The sequence below is a fragment of the Carcharhinus amblyrhynchos genome, chromosome 10, assembly GCF_965287045.1.
Source record: "Carcharhinus amblyrhynchos chromosome 10, sCarAmb.v2.hapA, whole genome shotgun sequence".
Classification (NCBI taxonomy): Eukaryota; Metazoa; Chordata; class Chondrichthyes; order Carcharhiniformes; family Carcharhinidae; genus Carcharhinus; species Carcharhinus amblyrhynchos.
In genome coordinates, this window is record NC_137333.1 from 52,258,908 (window position 1) to 52,285,787 (window position 26,880).

Consider the following 26,880-nt stretch of genomic DNA (forward strand, 5'->3'; position numbering starts at 1 on the left):
AGGCGGTTTAGAACGGAGTTGAGGAGGAACTTCTTCACTCAAAGGGTGGTGAATCTCTGGAATTCTCTGCCCGTTGAAGTGGTGGAGGCTGCCTCGCTAAATATTTTTAAGAAGCGGGTTGATGGGTTCTTGATAAGAGAGGGGATTAAGGGTTATGGGGAGAGGGCGGGAAAGTGGAACTGAGCCACGACAGATCAGCCATGATCTTATTGAATGGCGGGGCAGGCTCGAAGGGCTAGATGGCCTACTGCTCCTATTTCTTATGTTCTTATGTTCTTAAGCCACTCAGATCAAGGGCAGTTATGGATAGGCAACAAATGCTGGCCTTGTCAGCTACACCTACATCTCCTGAAAGAATAAAAAAATGATGCCTATGGAAACTCCACAGCTGACTTGTTAATGTGTGACTAGCTAGTTTAAAACTCCAAATCTTTTTTCCCAATGCGGAATGAAATGAAAGATCTAAGATCTTTGTCTAAAACACAATTGATATTATCCTGAACTTAACATTATTATTTCTCTGATCTTAACAGAACTGGCCCTATAAGCTTTTACAGTGTAGTTATTGAATTCTAAACCTTCAACCTCACTCACCTGGTATTTACTTCACGAGCAGTAAAATACTTTAGCAAATGTAGTCGAAATGATTTGATTGGCTCAGCTGATTTTGATGGGATTCCATTCCACAGCCAAATTTTCCTTTAGGAACATTATAGCAGTAAGGCGAACTGCTTACCATCATACAAGTGTAAATTGGAAAGCATCATTCAGTGACTGCACAAGCACAGTTAAATGTGGAAATGAAGGAGAGCTGTCCTAATTGTTCTGCTGCCCTAGAATCTGTGTTATACTTGCTGAGGGTTCAGTGCTGAATCACATAAAATGTTGTGAATTATCGGAACTGTAAGATAAGTTTTAACCATACCACAAAATACCACAGAACATCTTCCCTGGCACTAGAAGTTTTTTTTAACGAGTGTGGAGTCTAATTCCTTCAATAATTATTGGCAATTTAAAAAATAGTTTAAAAAAACTTATCATTTTCAGTACTGTCTATCCCTCTCTTTGTTTTACCTCCATACCTGACTTGACATCGAACTAAATATTCTGATTGACACTTTTTGGTTTAGACTTTGTACTGGTCATTATTGAATTTTCAGTCTGATCCGGTGAGGAGAGACAAGTTGAGAAGTTGCTTCTGTTCACACAGATTCCAGCTCCCCTGTAGAGGGTGCTGCACCATTTTTAGCTTTAACTTACAGTAAGTTCAGCATAGGAATTATATTGGCAAGTTTAACAAATAACTGTAGTTGTCTGCCCACCACTCAGAGCAAAATCCAGTCCAATGTTTCCAATTGGGGATTTTGTTTTGTTGGAACCCTGTTTGTTTCAGACACCTAGTTCCCCGATCTCGGTGGATTTTGAACAACCTGTTTAGTCCCTTATTTCTTCTTGCCTATATGTAGTTTATGCAGTGAAATACTTTTGAAAATGTGTTCACCATGTAAGAAATGTGGCAGCCAAATTGCAAATAGCAAGATCTCATGCACAGAAATGTGTAATGTCCCATAAACTGTCCGATGTTGGATTAGGGATAAAAATTATCCAGGATCCTGGGGAGTACTCCTCATTTCTTAATAGGACCAATACTGCATTTAAGTATCAGCCTAAATTTTGGCTTCCAGTTCCTGGAGTGCAATTTGAGCCCAGAACCTTCTGACTTGAAGACAAGAGTGCTACCATTGGGCTGCAAGATAGTTAAAAGTTCCCAGAATAATGTTCATGACAATCTCTTGATCACTTTGCATGTATCCAACTGTGTGAGCTAAAGTAATTTAAAAGCCAGTTAAGATGTCCTAATTGTTCATACAATACTGATGCAATACAATATCAAATACATTATCAAATTGTTGGCTACAATAACTACAGCAATAAAATATTTTGCAGTCAACTGATTTTATCTAGATAGTCCAATTAAGGAATGGTTATTGTAGTTGATAGCACTGACCTACTAGCATGCGAGACATTGGGCGTTATGAAGTGGACATTAGTAGGGTGCACAGTGGTTAGCACTGCTGCCTCACAATGCCAAGGTCCCAGGTTCAATTCCAGCCTTGGGTCACTGTGTAGAGTTTGCACATTCTCCCTGTGCCTGCTTGGGTTTCCTGCAGAAGCTCCAGTTTCCTCCCGCAGTCCAAAGATGTGAGGGTTAGGTTGATTGGCCATGCCAAATTGACCCTACTGTCAGGGGAATTAGCAGGATAAATGCGAAGGATTACAGGATAGAACCTGAGTGGGAATGGCCTCTTTCTATATGGGTTCTGTGATTGGATCCACACCCAATTTTATTTTTACTTGCAGATTTCCCATGAGAGTTGATGTTTTATATTATCAGAAAATTATCAGACTTTCTGATGAAAGATCACAGACCTGAAACGTTTCTGTCTCCACAGATGTTACCGAATCTCCTGAGTATTTGCAACATTGATCAGTTGAAACTGTGCTCTGAGCCATTATTTTCAATACTTTTGGACTCAAGTACATATTTTCATTCAGTTGTCTTGAGGATTGTTTAGTTACAAATTTTAGTTTAATGACATGCCTTTTATTTTAAAACTTGGATGAATAGAAAGATGTCAGGGAGCATGTTACAGATAGGTAGGAGATACATGTCAGAGCTGTGGAGGGGAGGGCAGGGGATCATGTAGTTTGGTATTTGAGAGGATTCTGAAGCACTGGGATGGAAATAGTGGGAGATGTGGAGTTATGTTGGGCCCTGGGAGCATTAGAGAAAGAGCCCCAATTGTATGGTGATTGGTAGGAAATGTTTTCGTGTCTGTGGAAATGTGGCATTAATGGGATAAATGCGTTGGTTGTGGCAGAGGCTTTGGGACAGAGACTGCTATATCTCGGGAAGGTGAGAAAACTGAATTTAATTTTACAGTGCAGAATAAAAGAAAGATTGAACTAGGTGCTAAACTATTGTTGTTGCTACAATAATCTGTTTTTTGGGAGTTAATTTTAGAAAGGTGCCTTGGCCCAGTGCTTGCACTAGTGCCTCAAGGTCAAAGACGTGTGAGTTAAAGTCTCACTCCAGAGATTTGAGCACAGTATATATTCTGACACTTGAGTGCAGTACTGAAGGAGTGCTGCACTGTCAGTGATGTTGTCTTTAGGATGAAATGTTAAACTGTTCTCTGTCCCAGTTGAATATAAAAGATCGCTCAGCATTATTAAAAGAGCAGGAGAGCTCTTCTGTCATCCTGATCAACATTTATTCCTCAGTATGTTTTTCGTAGTTATTTTTGAGTGTTGTTAATTATATGGTCATTTAACTGCTCTGTACAAACTGACTATTTCATTGTGTACTTCAAAAGTACTTAATTGGCTCTTGTTCTTTGAATTGTCATTAGTTCAGAAAAGCACTATACAAATGCAACTTTTTTCTGTTTTTTCTCCTGTGTAGCTTCTGCAGTGTATTTATATTATCTCCAGATAATTTGAGTTATTTAAGAGTCATTTGTATGTCAGGAAGGAGTGCTGGGGCCCATGTATGTAATATGATTTTTCATTGCAGACATTTATCAAAGGATGTCACTCTGAATAAAAATAGGAAAACATGAGTGTTCTGTGTTACAGAATGAAAACCCGGCTTTATTCCTTGGCACAGCCAGAAGTCGGGAGATAGGGCTGCAGTGAATCTTCTCTTCTGTCACTCCTAAACACTAGCTTGTCACTTCATAAATATTCCATACTAAGTTTTCAACAAATGACCCCTTCAAAATAGATGAGAATGGTTTCCAGGATGAGGATGCTGGAAATGTGTCCTGACAGTCAATAAATAAAAGTTGTCCCCATGTTTTCTCCAGTTTTAAAGGTCATGTCCCCTGGTGGAGTCTCGTTCTGCAAGTAATAGCAGCTTTCTCATCCTACATCCAAAGCTCATTCTCTATAGATGAGCCTGGACCACAAAAGCTGTTGACTATCGGAAAAGTGATGGAAGCAGGCGGGACGATGCCTGGGAGGGATGAATGGTCCAACAGCATCATTGCTGAACCTGATCTTATTCTCACCTGACCTGCAACTTCTAGTAGAGGTCACTAAATAGCAATTGAGAGCAGAAGCCATGCCAAGGTTTAACGTGTATTCTATAGACCAAGTACTAACAGAATGTTCCTCCTGTCAACCTAACCGAAGAGGACAAGAATCAAATCTGGAACCTTTTGATCTGTTTGACTTGGTAATCTTACCACTCAGTTCATCATATCTTTGGAAGAAGTTTATATGTTTACTTGATTGTATTTAAACAGCACAGATATTTCATGAAGTTTTGAAAATGTTACAATGACTAATTCCCCCCTTCTTTCTCGTATCTTGTGTAATGTCATTGCAAGTATTTTGGCTCAGAGAGGAATTAAGATGCAAATGTTTCCAAGATGTTTTCATCTTATTTTGCAGTCCTGACACACTGCCTTTATTTAGTTAATGTGCAATTATTACTTATCTATTTTTAAACTAAATCATGTTGATTTAATTTAATTTCTTAGTTACTTGTATTGCTCTGTTCAGCTATTCAGCCTTTTCATCCCTTGTTGAACCTCAGCTTTGATTTAGTCAATATTGTTTACTTGAAGCTGCTACTTAGGTTTTTATTATTTCCTATTATTTACTGATTCCTTATTTCTGACTTCAGTGGCCCCTTAAGTTACGGTAAAGTTAATCATTAAAATGTAAATAACTAACTGAGCACTTTGCTTTTGTTCCTCGGTTAATGTACTTCGATTCCCATCAAATCCCTCGTTAAGTCCTCACTCCATTACCAGCACACTCTGTTGTACTCTGACTCTTGGTCTTTAAATATCTTGCAGGCACTAACTAGTTTCAGCTGACCAGCCAGCTCCCCGCTCCCTCCCCGCCGCCAGCCACATATGATCTGAATTACAGCTGGCCGGTGACCTAGCTGGTGACTGTTGAAATTAGAACTCAGTTACGTTAAAAATGAGCTTGACTTTAATTTTGTAAAAAGAAACTTAATTTCTGCATCTATTTCCCTGCATTTCCTCCCCCTACTTCAGCTCTGAATCCAATCGTTCACTAAATTCCAGTTTCAGAAGTCCTCTGTCTGCTTTCAACTCCCCTTTCTGTGCCCTTGGTTCAAGCCTGGCTCTTGCTGGAAAGGAAGCACATCTTTAGCCCATATGCTGATATATTTATACAAGGTCAATGACTAGTATATATTTTTTTCTTGAGTATAACCAATTTTCCAATGATCTTTGGCTCTGGAGAACAAAGGGTACAACTTCCCAGTGGAACGTTGGCTTACCTCCTCATGCTAAACTAATTCCCTTTCTTAAAAGAATACTTTTTCAGCAGTAGTTGCTTTTCTGAAGAAATAAAATCATTTTATTAAGAACAAAAGACATTCAATCTTTTAAGACTGAACTCTTATCTGCCTGATAAGAACATAAGAAATAGGAGCAGGAGTAGGCCATCTAGCCCTTCAAGCCTGCCCCGCCATTCAATAAGATCATGGCTGATCCGATCAGATCAGCCATGATCTTATTGAATGGCGGGGCAGGCTCGAAGGGCTAGATGGCCTACTCCTGCTCCTATTTCTTATGTTCTGTCGTGGCTCAGTTCCACATTCCCGCCCTCTCCCCATAACCCTTAATCCCCTCTCTTATCAAAAACCCATCAACCCGCGTCTTAAAAATATTTAGCGAGGCAGCCTCCACCACTTCAACGGGCAGAGAATTCCAGAGATTCACCACTCTTTGAGTGAAGAAGTTCCTCCTCAACTCCGTTCTAAACCGCCCCCCCTTTATCTTGAGGCTGTGCCCCCTAGTCCTACTATCCTTTCTGAGCGGGAAGAGTCTCTCCTGGTGGCCATTTGGATTTGAGCCACTTATTTGTACAGTTGTGTTACCTACACTTGGGTAGCTTTTAGGTTAATTGAGACAAATCCAAGGAGTACTAGTAAACTGATGGTACTTTTGAACTTGCAGACCACAAAGCTGAAAGTGACCTCCAGTTAAAGTTGGACCAACTAGAGAGAGGGCAGGACGTTATTAATTGTGTGTGTGTGTGTGTGTGTGATGCCTATGAAAGCTGAATAGCTGGAAATATGTGGCAGCAGAGCAAGGTGTGTGTGTGTGGTTGGTACAGTTCAAAGGTGTGTGTCAGGAATGTGCCCCGGGTGTAAGGATGTGTTGCTGGGTGAGTTCATTAAACCTCTCTCGCACTGCTACCAGACGCAAGATGTTTCCCTCTAAGCATTGACTACCATTGCAACTTGTTTCTAGTCACTTTTCATTGTCACTCTGGAGGGCTTCTTGATTCCTGCAAGAAACATGGCTTCCCATCTGGTTTTGACCTCCCACCTGCATTGATCTCTTGGCAAAATGAGTCCAGGGTAGTGTCTCTCAATCTGGGACCCTCCACCTTCCATTGTAGGGACTTGGTTATTCTGCCAATACCCAAAAACAACTAACCAGCAGCCAGCAATGCATTGTTGTAATTTTCCTTTGATTGGTGTTGCGCCTTAGGAGACATTACCTTAAACACGTACTTTCTCCTAACTACTACTACCCCCTGGAGTGTGCAGACAGCGCCTTTTCAGAAAGAGAAAGAGGAAGTTGCACTTATTCATGTCACAATTATGAGAATGAGGTGAATAAACCAATTCTGATTGCTCCCCTCCAAGATTTTGTGCCCAACTTCTCCATTTACAGGGTTTTAAAAAAAAGAAATACTGCTGTACCCCTGAGGAATAATGCATTATGATCCCTCATTTTCAACAGTAATATAGTCAAGACATTTGAATAAAAGTGGAAATTTATTGATACCTAGACACTTGTGAGCACTTGTAAGTTTCTGAAAAGTTCAGAATGTGCTTGTGATAAATGTTTGAGATGACCATATGGGCTTGACAACATATTGAGAGTAAAAGATGAACGTGTAAAGTTGGTAGAAAAAAAAGTGAAGTTTAGCCGACAAGTAAAGTAAAAGTAAAATTTATTTATTAGTTACAAGTCAGCTTATATTAACGCTGCAATGAAGTTACTATGAAAATCCCCTAGTTGCCACACTCCAGTGCCTGTTCAGGTTCACTGAGGGAGAATTTAGCATGACCAATGCACCTAACCAGCACATCTTTGGACTGTTGGAAGAAACCAGTGCACTCAGAGGAAACCCATGCAGACACGAGAAGAACATGCAGACTCTGCATAGACAGTGACCCAAGGGGGAATCAAACCCGGGTCTCTGGCGCTGTGAGGCAGCATCCCGATGGAGAAAAAGGTTTGCTTTGCTTGTATATTCTACTAAGGCAAGGACGTAAATAAATTAAAAGTGGTTTAAATCCTTAGCAAAGTTTCGAGTCTGGACGACTCTGCATCAGAGCACAGGGACAAAGGGTAACCCAAACTCAAAAGGTTAGCTCTGATCTCCCTCCGTAGATGCTGTCAGAACTGCTGAGATTTTCCAGCATTTTCTGTTTTTGTTTCAGATTCCAGCATCTGCAGTAATTTGCTTTTATATTTGACTTAAATCCTTGTTTTGGTTTGGAATTTAACCACATGCATGTAAGGGAAATTTATTTTTATATAAAGACGATAAGAATCTTCTCTCTCCATTTTCTTTCCTCCCTGATTGCCACAGTCTTCCACTCATCCTTCCTTGCATCTGTTTGAAATTGCACAAATTAGATTCCACTTCACTTATTGATCAGCCTGTGTTACTGTCCCGAATGATCCCTCTTGTTCTGTCGTCTCTTAGCTATCTTCTCTAGTCATTATGCCCGTCTGAGCTCTGGCGAAGTATCCAAATATATTTTAGCTTGGAAATCTCAATTTTGCCAGAAGTTTCCAAATCCTAGCTTGTTCTTTGTCCCAATTCTTGACAGACAGAATTATAGATGTTATGCCGGACTATGCTTTAAAAATAGCATAAATGCCAGAAAATAAATTCTCATTTATTGAAATGCAGTAATTCGTGTATAAAATGTGGCATGCAAAATATTCCCAATTACTGATAACTAGAGCCTTTTTGTTATTGCTGCCTGGCTTCAGCCCATAAATCTTTATAATCTACAACTGTATCCTCTCCCGTAACCATAACTCCTCTGTCACTGACTCTTGCCTCTTCATCATCAATCTTAAGTATAAAAGTTCTCAAACTTGGCATCTAACTGATTTGGATGTTCCTAACATTTGCATTTCCATATCATAGAATAGTAGAGCACAGAAGGAGGTCATTTAGTCATGGGTTTCCTTGGTTCTTTTAAAGAGAAGTCTAGTTAGTTCTAAAGTTAAAGTTTTGTTTTAGTCACAAGTAGGTTTACATTAACACTGCAATGTGAAAATCCCCTAGTTGCCACACTCTGGCGCCTGTTCGGGTACGCTGAGGGAGAATTTAGCATGGCCAATGCAGCTAACCAGCATTTCTTTCCGATAGTGGGAGGAAACCAGAACACGTGGAGGAAACCCACGTGGAGATGGGAAAAACGTGCAGACTCCGCAGACAGTGACCCAAGTCAGAAATCAAAATCGGGTCCCTGGCCCTGTGAGGCAGGAGTAAATCCTAGCTCTTCCCCATATCCTTGCAATTTTTTTTCTCCAATAAATATATATCCAGTTCCCTACTGAATCTGTAATAGGCAGTGCGTTCCAATCTTTAGCCAGTCATTCGGCAAAAATATTTTTTTCTCCTGTTTCCTCTGGTTCTTTTGTCAATTGTTTAAATCTGTGTCCTCTGGTTATCAAATTATTGGTTACTGGAAGCAGTTTCTCTTTGTTTAATCCATTTAAAATCTTTGTGATTTTAATATTAAGCATGTCTATCAAATCTCATTGTTGCCTTATCTACTGCAGAGAACAACCCCAGCTTCTCTAGTCTCAAATCCTCTGTTCTGGAACCATTCTAGTAAATTACTTTTACAAACTCTGTGAAGCCTTAACACCTTTCTCGAAGTGTAGCACCTGAAATTGGATAGAATGCTCCAGCAGTGTATCTGTAGCGTTAGCATAACCTCAGGTGTCATACTGTATACGTCTCGTTACAACTGCAGAAGATGTCAGACGTTGATCAAGCCAAATTTCACAGAGAAACTTACTGATCATAACCCTTTTTTTGTATTCTGAAAGCAAGGCAAAAACCTACTGACCCCAGGTGCACAGAATTCCAGTAACACTTGGGATTTTAAAAAGTTATGTTTGAATAATAACAAGAAAAGAAAAGTTAACCACACAAGATCGAAGTTACACAGTTAAAACAATGTTACAAAACATTTCCCCAAAAAAAACTTGATGAGAACACACAAATAAACATCTTCCAGGCAAAACTATCTTATAGATTTTTAACTACAAGAAATCCAGTAATATTAGCCAAAATAAAAACTGCTGTGATTTTAATAAAGGTACACCATATCTCTTTCACTTTTGCACTGTGTTGGAAATAAAAGAAAATTCAAAACAAGACTGCTTTCTGAAATAAAGACTTTTCTGGTTTCTGGATGTCTGCTTCAGATTTTGCAACATCTCTCAACACAGAGTGATTCCCAGGGTGTTTTCCCCACTCAATCAACACAACTTAGCTCAACATCTTTTCTTAAGTATTTCCTTTTGCCCATTCACCGCCAATTCCTTTGTCCTCAGTACCTCTTCAAACTCAAGCTTGTCCAAAATATAAAAATTTTCCATGTTTTCTTATTACCTCCCCTTTTGGCTCAAATAAAAAATAACTATCCTTTATTTACTTGTGAAACCCTTCTAGGTTACCTAAGTCCCTTACTCCCCATTGAAATGTAACAAAGTATGCTCTTGCGGATTTTAAACCGGATTTCCCTGCTCCTGGGATTCTCCGACCCTTGGCAGTAGGAACTTGGTGGGAATCACTATTGGGAGCTCAGAGACCATTAAAATTCCCAGGTGGTCAGGGAACTGGCAAGGCAGTGTCAGCTTAGTGGTGCTGGATTGGCACTGCTAAAGGGGAAGGAGCCTGATGCCAATGAATGGGGAGGGGGAGGGGTGTGAATGGTTGTCTGGAAGAGCCGGTCTTACCAGTGTCTTTAGTTTCCCAGTCCAATAAAAGTGTGAACAAATTCAGTGAGAATCTCCCCAGGTTCCAAAAACATTTCTAAGTGTGGGTGAATTTCAAAGTGAATCGCACTGACCCTCCCAGCAGGAATCTAACTGCTTTCGCTGTGGGGATAACACTCTGGGTGAATCCGCCTACTTACTTTGCTCCATTAGATTTGAGCAGGCTCTTCTACTCTCGATGACATCAGACTGTCAGCCAGATACTCTTGAACTTATTGAGGCCAAGCACTCCAGCGGTGACTTAAAATAATAAAAGTTTTGGATGTCTGAACAACTCAGTAAGTAACCTCAATGTCACATCGGATAATGAAAGGGACAGAAGGAGAGAGATTAGATTGAAGGAAGGGAGAAAAAGACAATGTTTTAAAAATAAATTAAGTGACATGTTAAAATCTCCAACAGCACTTAAAACTTAAATAAACAAGACATCTCACTTTGAAACTAAATTTCATGACTGGCAGCAATTAACACTTTGCATCATTAAAATAATACTTGGGACTGAAATGGGCAAGACTTGCATACTAATACATGAAAAAGCATCTGCAGTATAAATAGAAGAACTTCACCTTTTTATGGTGCACAAAATGACAGCGGTGGCACAGTAGTTAGCACTGCTGCCTCAGCGCCAGAGACTCTCGGGTCACTGTCTGTGTGGAGTTTGCTCTTACTCCCTGTGTCTACATGGGTTTCCTTTGGATGCTCCAGTTTCCTCCCACATTCCAAAGATGTGTGGGTTAGGTGGATTGGCCATGCTAAATTGCCCCTTAATGTCAGCGGGATTAGCAGGGTAAATATGTGAGGGTTATGGGGGTGGGATTGTGGTTGATGCAGACTTGATGGGCCTCCTTCTGCACTGTAGGAATTTTATGGACAGGAGTAGCTGAAAGACAAGTGCTTATCTATCTCCTAATACAATTTTCTAAACCCAACCTACCTACTTATATATTCACTTCACCATGGCCTCTTATTGCAAATGCGTGCAGTTAGCACCTTTACCCATTTATCTCTCAACTCTCCCAGACAAGTTGGCCTAAAGTCCCGGGCTAAACACAATATCGTGGACAGGTTGTAATTGATGGGTTGCTGTATAATTGAGGTCATCTGTATTGCTAGCTAGATTGGTGTGCAAGTTTAATCATGATAAATTGTGTTGGGCAGTATCTTTGTAAGAGGAGCACTGACTATAAATAGGTTTTGCAACAATGGAATAGAAGAGTGGGAGTTTGAACAACTCTACAAGAAAGAAGCTAATTTTTTTCCAAAATCAAAGAAAGATAACTTGCAGGCCTCAACTAGACCATCGTTTATTCTGACAACCCACATTTTTCCATTTTTTTTTCACTGCAACATGATAGCAAGAAACATGTAATAAAATACTAAAAGCAGAAGAAATTCTAAAAGGCAAGACAAGAAAACATTTAGATCCGGCTAAGTTGCAGTCTGAAAGACTAAGATTTGTAGAGAAATGCAGCAGTTGAAGAGAGAAAAATGCTTGAAATCTTTCAGTTCCAGAAGTAGGAAGTATTGGTTTCTTCTGTTCCAAATTTTCTTTTGACTTCACTGTGTTTATTCAACAATGAGAATAAAAATGGAAATAAAATAAATTGGAGAGATATGCAAGTTGCAACTTATGTCATTCAGCTGATTCACTTGCATTCTATTTCAAACTGGTATTGATATTGATAACAGGTGAAGGATTGCGACCCAGGCTAACCCTAAGGTAACACATTTTATACACTGATTACAAAGCAAAATAATTTAGAGATCCAGTGAATGAGGGGAAAAAAGTGTTTTGTGTTAGAATTCATTTTCACAAATTTGAAATCAGAAGGCGTGGGATCAAGGGTGCCATGGGAAAATATATGTTGATTTAATGCAACTGGATAGATTGCATTTGTAAACTAAAAGTATGCACCGGTCTGTTTATCACAGAATCATGTAATTCCTACAGTGTAAAAGGAGGCCATTTGACCCATCGAGTTTGCATGGACTCTCAGACAGAGCATCTTACCCAGGCCCACCCTTCCATCCCATTCCCATAACCCCATGCATTTACCCTGCTAATTCCCTAACCTACACATCTTGGGACACTAAGTGGCAGTTTAGTTTGGCCTGCCCAATGCACCTAACCTGTGCATCTTTGGACATTTAGGTCAACCTCGTCTTTTTTTCTTTGAAAGAATGGAAATTGTATGTTAGACATGTTATCTCTCATTGTTCACACCGGCGAGGGAAAGTTTGCTAGAACTCCTGCCAACAATCAGATTGAATGCTCCCCAAGTGGATGAATGTGAGGTGCTCATCTGTTGTTACCAGACAAGATGTGGGTATGCCGGCGTTGGACTGGCGTAAACACAGTAAAAAGTCTGACAACACCAGGTTTTAGTCCAACCTATTTATTTGATAATATACTCACAAGCTTTCGAGGGACACCCTCTTCGTCAGGTGAATGGAGAGTTCTCCATTCACCTGATGAAGAGGCAGTCCCCTCGAAAGCTTGTGAGTATATTATCAAATAAATAGGTTGGACTAAAACCTGGTGTTGTCAGACTTTTTACTGTGTTACCAGACAAGCCAGTAAATTCCTTATTTTCAGTCTGAAGAAACAACTGCTCATTAGCAGCTCATTATCTGTTGTCTCCAACACCTGCCTTTTTAAAAAAGAGTTGATGCCTTCATCCAAATCCTGTTTAAAAACACAAGTAAGGCAACTTCTTTTCCAAATCCCTCCCATGGAAAAATGTTCAAAAGAACACGAAATGTGGCAATCAACTTGGTGGCTATTCTGAAATTTTTCAGAAAGATTTGTTCCGTAGATTGTGATAAACTGCAAGTCCTGCGGCAGGCTTTGATCATAGTTTCCATCATCAACAAGAGGAAATACATTCAGTCAGAACTAATGGAGAGGAAAAAAGAACCGCTTCAGAAATTAGTTTCAGGATTCACAAAACATCGTTCGTTTCCCAGGAGAGAAAATTCTGATAAACAGGAGGAGGTTTTGGCACAAATACTGAACAGCCTTTTCTTTTTTCCCCAGCTTGCATATTTTAAAGTAGACCTATTATTTTTGACAAAATCTACATCTGTAATTACATCCGTTCATAATCCCCACTTTGTTCAGGACAGGAATCCATTGCTTATTAGCATCTGGATCATGGTCTGTTAACCACATTCCCTTGGAGAAATGATATACACTGAACAAGAATCTCATAATCCACAATTAAATTATATCTCCCACCTGGACTAATCAAACATCTGATCAGTCTTTTTGATGTGAATATGTCCCTTCAGTGAATAAGAATAAAAATGGAAATAAAATTGACAGGAGCAATATGGAAGTTGCAACCTAAAAGTTTAACTCAACATTTTCCATCAAATCACATTTAATATTTCCTGGGTTAGGAAATGTTCATTTCCTTTTATCTGTTGCTTGATAAGCCATTTAAAATTTTTTCCTTCTGTCTATTTTTTCACCATACCATTGCCATGCATTATGGTGCTGACTCTGGCCTCGGGCTGCAGCATGTGTTTGAAGCCACACTCTTAAAAGGGAACTGTCTCCCAGTGCTGTCTGGTTATTGCACCTTGTTTAAAAGCTTTCTTAAAGCCTATATTAAGGTTTGCCCATCCTTCCTCAATCTGTGCTTGGTCTTTGCCTCTGCTTTTTAACTCGGATTGTTAACAAACATCTACGTGCAGTAGTGGAGTTCTTCTTGAGCTGCATCAGTTGATTTCTTCGCTGCCTTCCAGCCTCCATGTCTGTTAAGGATTTTTTCCTGCCAATTTACGACTTTTCATCAAAGTCTTTCATTTTTTTTCAGGTCAGACTGCAGGGGGGCATAAGTGATTGCCATGTCGCGGGCTTCCCGCTGGGTGCCTCAGCCTTCGCGTGTCCCTGGCTGCTGGATTTCAGGTGCCGTCAGCTCTGCACCAGAAATTGGCTGAATAAATTACTTAAATGAGCATTTCCATCTGATTAGTGGGCCTGGGACTGAAGTCTCTGGGGCTGCAAGCCTCTCCTATAACCATCTCCCCCACCAGCGGTGTTTCATTCCAGCTGGGTTTACAACAGCTCCCCACTAACAGGAAGCTGGTAGCCGGACCCTGTCAGAGTGAAGGGGAGCCATGGAGGCCCCTCAGGAGGTCAGGGGTAAGGGAGGGTTGCCCCCTGGGCATTGCTAACCTGGCAGTGCCAGCCTCACCCCCTGACACATCAGGGAGGCCAGCGATCAGATGGTTGGGGGGAAGTGTCACATGGCCAGTGAGGCAGGTTTGTGATTGGGAGGCTGAAAGTTCAAGACTACTGCGCATGCGCCGATCTCAGCCTGACAGATCGGCGCGTGTATAGTGGCCCACTCTGTGCTATGCCGCTGACATCTCCAGTGGGGATAGGCTGATTTATAGTGTGATTCGTGCTAGGGCACTCTGTGATGAACGGAATGTGGGAGATTCATTTTGAAAATCCTGCTGAAAACACCAGTGGGATTTTCACCAGATTTTACACAAATTTGGCACTTCGAATTTTCTGGGAGGATCCCACCTGTACTATGACACATTTCTCTGTGTTGAACTTAATGTGCTAATTATTTGTCCATTCTGCAAGTCTGTTGGAATCTTGTGATTTGTTGTAGTCTTCTGCAGTATTGACTAATCCTGCACCCTCCCAATTTGGTGTAATCCACAAACCCCTTTTTTCCTCCCTGGATATTCCCCTTGGATTTCCCCAGTCCACCTGCCAAAGCCAGGAGGGGAGTGATCCTGGTCAACAGAGCTGTTGCTCCCTCTTGACTGTATCTGTAGATTCAGATTGGATTGCACATGTATAGATATCAGTGATGATCAGTCAAGGGCATCAGGAGACTCTAAACAGTTTCCTCATGCGCTATCTGGAGCAGTCTGGGGCAGATGGTAGCCTTGCAAACTCACGTCCATTATGCGGGACACTGAGGCAAATTCTGAGACAGTCCTGGAAAATCTGGTCACCCTGCCCTAATTTTAAATTTGAACACTCTCTCCCTCTCTTGTCAGGGCATTAATATCGATCTTACTGTCTCTGCAGATTGCAAATATTCTCACATGTAATTTATTTGTTGGGCTAGAATACATTGTTGTAAGAGTGAAATTGTATTGAGGATGGTCTTGTTTTACAGGGTATGGCGTTTACTCTTGAAGAACGGCTACAGCTTGGAATTCATGGTCTCCTCCCACCATGCTTTTTAACCCAAGATGTCCAAGTTCTCCGTGTCCTTAAAAGCTATGAGACCAAAACCAATGACCTTGACAAGTAGGTAATTGCTATAAAATATATGTAATTCAACAGATATATAGAAAATTTGTAAAAGGATGATTTCTGTTATTTTCTTTGTTGCTGATTAATCATTTTAAAGTCAAGCATTGCAAAATTTGACTCTATATTAACTCCATCCCTATTAATCCCTAAGTTCACTCCCAGCTAACTCCCCTCCCCCACTGCTGCCACCCACTAAGTCTATTTAAAAGGATCACCATTCAATTTATAGGTGAGATTAACTTTCTTTTGATGCTGCTCCATGCTGAATGGAATATTACTGGTTCCACCTTAGGCAGGGAAGTCATCATGTCACACAATTCCCACCTCTCCCCCTTGGATTTATCCCTTTGTCTGCATTCCTGAGGTTGTTAATGTTCCAACCGTTAAGTCTTAATGAGAGATTGCAAGGTCCTCTGTCCTTGCAGGTGAATCAGTTCCAACTACCCAGGTCTAGCTTATGAAATACAGATGGCCTTTGTATAATTCTGTTTGAATTTCGTCTTTGTAGTCCACAGGGGTCATTTGTGTAGCTACAGAGATAACGAGGTGCAAGTCTCTGCGATACTGCTCTTTATGCTTAGGATCGTAGACATATTTGCTTCAGTCATTTTAAAAGATTCTAAAATTTTTAGGAAATTAGCAATGAAGAAAGATATATAATGCAAGAGTTTGAGGTCTCAGACCCAGCCAATTCTGATCAATGAGCTTTTAAATGTTACCTGTTGTAATCTGCCCAATATGTTTTCCTCAACAGGTACATTATTCTAATGACTCTGCAGGATCGAAATGAAAAGCTTTTCTACGGAGTGATTACTTCCAACATTGAAAGATTTATGCCCATTATTTACACCCCAACTGTGGGTTTGGCATGTCAGCAGTATGGCCTTGCATTTAGACGGCCACGGTAAGTTGAGACTTTTCTCTTTCTCTCTCCGATCCCCTGTTCCCAAAAGCATTGTATTTTTCACACTGCTTGCATTGCATTACGCATTTGTGTCTGGGTTACATTTGTTTTTCAAAATTTTCAACTTTCTAATATCAAACTGATGTTTTAATAACTTCTGACGTTCTACTATTACATTTTTCCCCTAGTTATCTTCACTGTTATTGATACTTCAATTAAGCTGCTATGTCTCTTGTTGAGCTTAGGTAATGATTGATCAACAAGCTTTTTGGTTCTGAAGGGCACTGCAGGCAAGCTCAGTCCTGAACCTTCTTTCATCTGATATCTTGTCCCTACCCTTATCTAGGCATTGTCACCAATTGCAGTAGCCCTACTGTTGAGACCAGTTATGTCTGCACATATTCAGTGCAAATCAGTTTTTGTGCTACATTGCTTTAGTTCCTTCATCCACAGAGTCATCTGGGAAGGAGAATTATTTTTTATAAATTACAGTAAGATTTATGGTATCTTGCTATAAACATTGTGGGGACAAAGGTAGCTTTGTTTTCAAACAGTGCTTCACAGTCCCAGCAGCCAAGACACAAATGCCATTTCTGACCTGGTTGGTTCTTCTGGCACCACACTCCCCATGAGTAATGCAGGCTTAATGTCAGCATTACAAGGTTAGTATAATACCCATATTTGTTCTGACTTGCAGTGTGTGTAAAGTTCTTGGTTGTCAGGCTTTATCGGCAAAGGCTCCGTCAGACTTTCAGATTGGTCAAAGTGACACAGTGGCTCCCGTTTTAAAAAAATTGTTGAAATTAGTTTGTTTATGAATTGGCTGAAAGCTTGCCTGTGGTTATTTTATACTTGCCAGTACAACAGAGTATGAATTTTCTCATAAGAAATGTGCCTGTGAATGTTTTAAGAACTATTGCAACTTTTCAGCACCGAATATGCATCTTTAAAAAGTGTACTGCAGGGCCTAAAAGAGCTGTTAAATCTGTTGTATTAGTTGCAATGGTTTTAATGATGTTTTGGCAGTAAGTCAGGCATGACACCATATAAATTGGGCAGAAAATCTGCAGCATATTACAAATGTCCATAAATTTGTAGATTTATATCTCTGAGCTTTTGAGCTTGTTGTCACACATGTTTATGTCCTGACACAAGATACAACAGGAAAGAGAGGCATCCGAAAGTGTTATGATCAAACCAAATCAACTGATGTGGTTGTTGTAATGGTCGACTTAAGTGCTATAATCATTGATGGAACATTAGCATGTTAGTCAATATGGCCCTGAACCAAGAAATGAAAGAGGAGACATTTGCAGTTTTGTTTCGAAAATGATCTGTTGGTGGCGGCAAACACCTTTCTTAAGCAACCAAAAATCAAACTGGATACTTGGAGAAGTAAAGGTGATATCCATAGAAATCAAGTAGATTACGTGACAAAGTTTCACTCTCTTGTTTTCTTCTCTATGAACGTTATGTTTGTATAGCATGCAAGAAACAATACTTTTCCCTGTATGATAATACATCTGACAATAATAAATCCAATCAAGTTAGAAACAGTATAAAGAACATTCATACATATCCCAATGGGGATATAAATTCAAATCATTGTCTCCATGTGGTAAAAATTAAGGTGAAACTGAAAATATCAAAACATGAAAAGACTGCGACCGTTTAGACCTTCACATATGGATGGACGAGAACAGCAGAGAGGCATTCACTCTTGAAGTAAAAGAAACCAGTATCAGCGTCTCAGCAATGAGGAAACAAAACAAGCAGAAGTCTCCGAACTAGACATGAAATACAAATGAGAAAACACTACAGAGTATACATCAAGTAACAAAGGAAATATTACCAAAATAGGAAAGGAAAAGAGACAAAGAGTGGATGACAGATAAGATACAAACAATCATGATAGATAGAAAGAAAGAGGAAAGAAACAAATGCACCAGTCGATGAGAAAAGAAAAAAATGCAGTCTAACAAGAAATGGCATGATGAAGTATTAGAGTTGGAAGTAAATCACAAAATTAGAGTTATGCACCAGTAGGTGAAATCTTTAACTGTTAAAAATTAAAGGAATAGCTTCAGATAGTGGGCACTCAAAAGGCAAAGATGATTAAAAAAAATTTTGAAAGGGATGCAATGGCAAGAAGATGGACAGAATATATAAGTGAATTGTATGAGAACCATATCGAGGGAATCCTCAATATGTGCAGGCAAATGATACACCAACGTAATGATACCAGAGGTAAAGAATGCTTTGAAACTGATGAATGCAGGAAATGCCCCAAGGATAGATGAAGTAACAACAGAGTACCCTAAAGCTCTCGGAGAAATAGAATCAGAAATAGAACAGAAATTTGTGATCAGATATATACCATAGTGCGCATTCTGGCTGGAATGCTTTGGCCTCATTCACCCTGTAAAAAGTCTGACAACACCAGGTTTTAGTCCAACCTATTTATTTGATAATATACTCACAAGCTTTCGAGGGGACTGCCTCTTCGTCAGGTGAATGGAGAGTTCTGGCCTCAGACAGAGCATATAAAGCACAGACAGTTTAGAGATTACTGATTAGAATGCGAATCCTTACACCTAACCTGCTGTTCAAGACCTGAAGTGGCTGATAATGTGAGTGGAAGGAGCACTGATCACAGTTTAAAGAGATGTGTACTGTCTCCAGACAGTACAGTAAGTGAGGTTTTGCAAACCCAGGCAAGTCACGGGGGTTACAGATAGTGCGACATGAACCCAAGATCCCTGTTGAGACCGTCCTCATGTGTGCGGAAATTGGCTATCAGTCTCTGTTCAGCGACTCTGCGCTGTCGTGTGTCGTGAAGGCCGCCTTGGAGAATGCTTACCCGAAGGTCAGAGGCTGAATGCCCGTGACCACTGAAGTGTTCGCCAACAGGAAGGGAACAGTCTTGCCTGGTGACTGTCGAGCGATGTTCATTCATCCGTTGTCGTAGCGTCTGCATGGTCTCCCCAATGTACCATGCTTCGGGACATCCTTTCTTGCAACGCATCAGGTAGACAATGTTGGCCGAGTTGCAAGAGTATTTACCATGTACCTGGTGGATGGTATTCTCACGTGTGATGATGGTATCCATGTCGATGATCCGGCATGTCTTGCAGAGGTTGCTGTGACAGGGTTGTGTGGTATTGTGGTCACTGTTCTCCTGAAGGCTGGGTAGTTTGCTGCGAACAATGGTCTGTTTGAGGTTGTGTGGTTGTCTGAAAGCAAGAAGTGGGGGTGTGGGGATAGCCCTGGCGAGATGTTCGTCTTCATCAATGATATGTTGAAGACTCCAGAGAAGATGTCGTAGCTTCTCCGCTCCGGGGAAGTACTGGACAACGAAGGGTACTCTGTCCGCTGTGTCCTGTGTTTGCCTTCTGAGGAGATCGGTGCGGTTTTTCGCTGTGGCGCATCGGAACTGCCGATCTATGAGTCGAGCACCATATCCTGTTCTTATGAGGGCATCTTTCAGGGTCTGGAGGTGTCTGTCACGATCCTCCTCATCTGAGCAAATCCTGTGTATACGGAGGGCTTGTCCATAGGGAATAGCTTCTTTAACATGTTTAGGGTGGAAACTGGAGAAGTGGAGCATTGTGAGATTGTCTGTGGGCTTGCGGTACAGTGAGGTTCTGAGGTGACCGTCCTTAATGGAGATGCGTGTGTCCAAGAATGCAACTGATTCTGGGGAATAGTCCATGGTGAGTCTGATGGTGGGGTGGAATTTGTTGATATCATCATATAGTTGTTTCAGTGATTGTTCACCATGAGGCCAAAGGAAGAAAATGTCATCGATGTATCTAGTGTACAGCATCGGTTGAAGATTCTTTGCAGTGAAGAAGTCTTGTTCGCACAGGTTCGAACAAGACTTCTTCACTGCAAAGAATCTTCAACCGATGCTGTACACTAGATACATCGATGACATTTTCTTCCTTTGGCCTCATGGTGAACAATCACTGAAACAACTATATGATGATATCAACAAATTCCACCCCACCATCAGACTCACCATGGACTATTCCCCAGAATCAGTTGCATTCTTGGACACACGCATCTCCATTAAGGACGGTCACCTCAGAACCTCACTGTACCGCAAGCCCACAGACAATCTCACAATGCTCCACTTCTCCAGTTTCCACCCTAAACATGTTAAAGAAGCTATTCCCTATGGACAAGCCCTCCGTATACACAGGATTTGCTCAGATGAGGAGGATCGTGACAGACACCTCCAGACCCTGAAAGATGCCCTCATAAGAACAGGATATGGTGCTCGACTCATAGATCGGCAGTTCCGATGCGCCACAGCGAAAAACCGCACCGATCTCCTCAGAAGGCAAACACAGGACACAGCGGACAGAGTACCCTTCGTCGTCCAGTACTTCCCCGGAGCGGAGAAGCTACGACATCTTCTCTGGAGTCTTCAACATATCATTGATGAAGACGAACATCTCGCCAGGGCTATCCCCACACCCCCACTTCTTGCTTTCAGACAACCACACAACCTCAAACAGACCATTGTTCGCAGCAAACTACCCAGCCTTCAGGAGAACAGTGACCACAATACCACACAACCCTGTCACAGCAACCTCTGCAAGACATGCCGGATCATCGACATGGATACCATCATCACACGTGAGAATACCATCCACCAGGTACATGGTAAATACTCTTGCAACTCGGCCAACATTGTCTACCTGATACGTTGCAAGAAAGGATGTCCCGAAGCATGGTACATTGGGGAGACCATGCAGACGCTACGACAACGGATGAATGAACATCGCTCGACAGTCACCAGGCAAGACTGTTCCCTTCCTGTTGGCGAACACTTCAGTGGTCACGGGCATTCAGCCTCTGACCTTCGGGTAAGCATTCTCCAAGGCGGCCTTCACGACACACGACAGCGCAGAGTCACTGAGCAGAGACTGATAGCCAAGTTCCGCACACATGAGGACGGTCTCAACAGGGATCTTGGGTTCATGTCGCACTATCTGTAACCCCCGTGACTTGCCTGGGTTTGCAAAACCTCACTTACTGTACTGTCTGGAGACAGTACACATCTCTTTAAACTGTGATCAGTGCTCCTTCCACTCACATTATCAGCCACTTCAGGTCTTGAACAGCAGGTTAGGTGTAAGGATTCGCATTCTAATCAGTAATCTCTAAACTGTCTGTGCTTTATATGCTCTGTCTGAGGCCAGAACTCTCCATTCACCTGACGAAGAGGTAGTCCCCTCGAAAGCTTGTGAGTATATTATCAAATAAATAGGTTGGACTAAAACCTGGTGTTGTCAGACTTTTTACTGTGTTTACGCCAGTCCAACGCCAGCATACCCACATCATTCACCCTGCCATTGCTGCCAGCGAGAACAGAGAATTTAGCACTCAGCTGCGGCGAGACCAGAGAATCCCAGCCCTGGGTGTAGTCGGAGAATTCCTGCCTCAAAGTATGTTGAAGTTTACTTATCAGTGTCTTAATGTAGACTTACATTAACACTGCAATGAAGTTACTGTGAAAATCCCCTTGTTGCCACATTCCGGTACACTAGGAAAATTTAGCATGGTCAATGCACCTAAACAGCACGTCTTTCAGACTGTGGGAGGAAACCGGAGCACCTGGAGGAAACCCACGCAGACACAGAGAGAATGTGCAGACTCTGCACAGACAGTGACTCAAACCAGGAATCGAACCTGGGTCCCTGGCACTGTGAGGCAGCAGTGCTAACCACTGTGCCACCATGTTGCTCCCTAATGGCAGTTAGAAGAAATATGTAGAAGAAAATAGAGTGGGGCTTGAAGAGGATGATGTTACACTGGAACAAGTAGATAAGTTTGTTTATTTAGAACAAATGATAACAGAAGGTTGTAGTTATGATGCCAAAATTCAAAGAATAGAGAAAATTGGGAGTAATTTTATGAAGAACGTGTTAATGACAAGAAAACTTAAGCTAGTTACAAAGAAAAAAACTCTCAAGATACTACATTCTAACCATTTTCTGGATGCCTCAGAAACCTGGACCATAAATAAAGACCTGTTGAAAGAAATAGAGGCCTTTGAAATGTGGATGTTAAAACATAAGCTTAAAATTTCATATACAGACCATAAGACAAACAGGGACATGCTTGAAATCACAAGAACAAAAAGAACTCATAAAAAGTGATGTCCAGAAATGAAAATGTCAGTATTTTGGCCTTCCAAGCTGATTAGTTTGGAGCAGTTTAGAAAGCAGCCAAGGGAGATCAAGTGCACTTCCCGGCATTGGTTCAAAAGCAGGATGAAGGACTGACTTCATATTTATAAATATGGATTGATGTAGGATACATTAACTCTACTTTGATAACCTTCAGTTCCATAGTGCTAGTATTTATCACCAGTGTTATATACTTTCTGTTCCATCACTACCAAGGTATCCTTAAAAGGACTTAAAGCTGTAAACTATCTGTATGTGTAGATGTTATTTGAATAGTATGAAATAGTGCATTCATCCACTTCACAAGACTTTTGGACTTTGAGCAATTTTTGAAAAGCACTTTTAGAATTAAGCAAAACTTGTAATAGTACAACAGTTGTTTTTGCTTATATACACCAAGCTCAAAGCAATTCATTCTGAATGTTGGGAAATGTTACAATTTGCTATTGTTCTTGTATGTCAAGCTAATCCTTCCGATTCTTCAACAGTAAATGTTTTTGTTTAGCTTCCAAGGGACTTTTCATGGGCCCTTTTGTTTTGGAAGCATGTTTCTCTAGGGATCTCTCAACTGTCGGTCTTAATTTCTTGTCGTGCATTGTTTGGATTTTGGTTTTTGTCTGATTTTGTCAAAAGAACAGAGTAAACCATTAGTTAGGACTGAAAACAGCTAAAATAATTCTTTCTGTATTTGTCACTTGATACAAAACTAACAAGCTGAATGTAAGAGTGATGCATTGGGTTGAACATCAGGGTTGACTTTCAGTCTAGACAATTGTGTCATTTCTCCTTTTCAGTTTATTACTGATCTACATTCTTTTTAACATCCACTGAATGAAAACTAAACATTTCATTTTCTAAATTATTATAAAAAATGCTATTTCGTGCTCCCATCTAAGTGCCACTTAAAAATAATTAGTTTTGTTTTACTGTAACCCAAAAAAGTACACAAAGGATGTAGATAGTACAGTTTTGAAGCATTCTGCTTTCATAGTTGAGACCAGGGTATGAGTGTAGTCCAGAAAAAAGGAGGAAAGGGAGTTTCTCTCACTGATTCCTGCTAAGGATTTGGAATGAATTTTCCAGTTTCAATTACATTCTTAATGTACATAATTCACAGAATAAAAATTGTCAGACGTCTGGCACACTTATTTTACCTGGCGCTGTCATTTTCCTGCTCCTGGGGATGCACTGGGATTTAATTTGCCCGCAGCTGGGTACCATATGACACTTTTGGTCCTCGGCTGATTTCAGTGAGTGCTCCCTGCATGGTTTTCATGGCACACCAGTGCCAATATAATTGCCATCAATACTGTGCTAGGGACGGTGTGTGACATCATGGAGTTTGCACGTTCTCCCACCTGTCTACATGGGTTTCCTCTGGGTCTCCGGTTTCCTCCCGCTGTCCAAAGATGTGCGGATTAGGTGGTTTGACCATGCTAAATTGCCCCTTTATGTCCAAATATGTGCAGGGTAGGTGGATTGGTTCTGATCAATGCATGGGGTTACAGGGTTAGGGCAGGGAAGTGTGCCTAGAGTGCTAGACTCGATGAGCCGAATGGCCTCCTGTACTGTAAGGATTCTATGGATTCTAAACAGATCTATCTGCATACGTACAGATATATAAACTCGGAACAGAGGTAGGCCACCTGGCCCCTTAAACCTGCTCTGCCATTCAACTAGATCGTGGCTGATCCGTTTGTGACCTCAACCCCATATCCCTGCCTACTTATGAAACTCATCACCAACTCTATGGCTTGGGTCACAACTCCTCCGTCTGCGACTGGATCCTGAACTTCCTAACCCACAGACTACAATCAGTAAGGAAAGCAACAACAACACCTCCTCCATGATCATCCTCAACACTGGTGCCCCACAAGGCTGTGTTCTCAGTCCCCTACTATACTTCTTAAACACTTATGACTGTGTGGCCAGATTCCCCTCCAACTCAATTTTCAAGTTTGCTGACGACAGCATCGTAGTAGGTCGGATCTCAAACAATGATGAGACAGAGTACAGGAATGAGATAGAGAATCTGGTGAACTGGTGCAGCGACAATAATCTCTCCCTCAATGTCAACAAAACAGAGATTGTCATCAACTTCAGGAAGTGTAAAGGAGAACATGCCCTTGTCTACATCAATGGGGACAAAGTAGAAATGGTCGAGAGCTTCAAGTTTTTAGCCGTGCACATCACCAACAATCTGTCCTGGTCCCCCCGTGCTGATACTGTAGTTAAGAAGGCTCACCAACGCTTCTACTTTCTCAGGAGACTAAGGAAATTTGGCATGTCAGCTACGACTCTCACCAACTTTTACAGATGCACCACAGAAAGCATTCTTTCTGTTGTATCACAGCTTTGTATGGCTCCTGCTCTGCCGAAGACCACAAGAAACTACAAAAGGTCGTGAATCTAGCCTAATCCATCACACAAACCAGCCTCCCATCCATTGATCTTGTCTCCACTTCCCACTGCCTTGGAAAAGCAGCCAGCATAACTAAGGACCCCACACAACCCAGACATTCTCTCTTTCACCACTTTGTCAAGAAAAGATACAAAAGTCTGAGGCCACGTACCAACCGACTCAAGAACAGCTTCTTCCCTGCTGCCATCAGACTTTGAATGGACCTACCTTGCACTAACTTGATCTTTCTCTACACCCTAGCTATGACTGTAACACTGCATTCTGTACTCTCTTGTTTCCTTCTCTCTGAATGGTATGTTTTGTTTGTATAGCACACAAGCAACAATGCATGTGACAATAATCAAATGAAATCAAAATCTTTCCTGATAACCTTTCACCCCCTTGTTAATCAAGAATCTGGTATCCAGTCGCTCTTCTGCAGAAATTACATCTGCAAAAGAGTGTCAGTAATTCGTGTTTCTTGTTTACCATGAATGCAATATCTACCTAACTCTGCCATGCTTCCACTCCAGAGTAAGTGGTAGAACCCTTAGGAGTATTGCCAGGCAGAGAAATCTGGGTGTACGTGAGCACCGATCGTGGAAGGTGGCAATGTAGTTGGATAAGATAGTCAAGAAGGCATATGGCATGCTTGCCTTCATCAGTCAGAGCATTGAGTATAAAAATTGACAGGTCATGCTGCAGCTGTGTAGAACCTTAGGTAGGCCTCATTTAGAATATTGCGAACAATTCTGGTCACCACATCAAAAGGATGTGGATGCTTTAGAAAAAAGTAAGGAAGAGGTTTACCAGGATGTTGCCTGGTCTGGAGGGTATTAGCTATGAGGAGAGGTTGGATAAATTCAGTTTGTTCTCACTGGTACGACGGAGGTATGGAAGTTTACAAGATTGTGAGTGGCATGGACAGAGTGAATAGTCTGATGCTCTTCTAGAGTAGAGAAGTCAAGTACTAGGGGGATGTAGATTTAAGGTGTGTGGAGAAAAGTTTAGAGGAGATGTGTGAGACAAGTTTTTTATACAGAGGGTGGTGAATGTCTGGAGCGTCCTGTCTGGGAACGTGATTGGAGCAGGTACTATAGTGGCATTTAAAAGTCAACTAGACAAATACATAAATAGAATGAGAATAAAAGGATACGGACTTCTTAAGTACATACAGTTTTAGTTTAGGCAGGCATCATGATCGGTGCAGGCTTGGAGAGCTGAAGGGCCTTTTCTGTGCTATACTTTTCTTTGTTCTTTGTCCATCCTGTGTTAAAGGCAGTTACCTAAATTGCAACTATGACATGGCAGCAATTTCTGGCATCCACGCATACACAGTTAGATGTGGAAATCCAAAAATTGTAATTCTCTGCTCCTCCATAGGTCTCTGCAGGCAGCAATACTCCAGAAATCACTGAACTAAAATATCACTGTTTTAAAAAAATGAAGTTGCATTTGGTTAATGAGGTTTAAACAGGATTTTAAAGGCATAAAAAGTCTTAGCGACTGCTGAAAAACTGGCCCGGGGTAAACTAGTTTTATAATTGTACAATGTCAAAGTTTGCCAATGTAACAACTCCATAATTTAATAAAACATACTTTTGTGGGGCTTTGTTTATTATATAAGCCGTAATCTTTCATTTGCTCTCTGTATGATTTAGTTTAGAAAATGAAAATCAGTACATTTTACTTATTGCTTTGAAATCTGTGAGAATGTTTCAGTGTGATTGGCTGCTTGTACTGCTTGATGGCATCATTGTTGCTGGACATTTAGACATTCCCTTGACTTAGCACCAGATTCAAATTCACATTCAGAAAGAGAAGTCCCTGACATCTATCTTCAGAGTCAGCGAAAAGCACCATCATTTCGTTGCCGATGAAAAAATCTGTGCCAACTCTGCATTCCATGATCTGTTTCATGTTCAAATGCTGCTAGCAGCGCTGCCTAAAGGAAAAGTATGGAACAGCATCAGTGGACTATGAAGCCA

The 26,880-nt window shown here is 41.1% G+C and overlaps 1 protein-coding gene across 1 annotated transcript in view; it reads left to right on the top strand.

The window, feature by feature from the left end:
- The window catches only part of LOC145348933 (NADP-dependent malic enzyme-like), a 166,496-nt gene that overhangs the window by 54,333 nt on the left and 85,283 nt on the right, over positions 1–26,880 (top strand). Inside the window, exons 3-4 of the mRNA XM_080197027.1 lie at positions 15,248–15,381; positions 16,142–16,291. Coding sequence (XP_080053153.1) covers positions 15,248–15,381; positions 16,142–16,291 — 284 coding nt within the window. The remainder of the gene's footprint in view (positions 1–15,247; positions 15,382–16,141; positions 16,292–26,880) is intronic.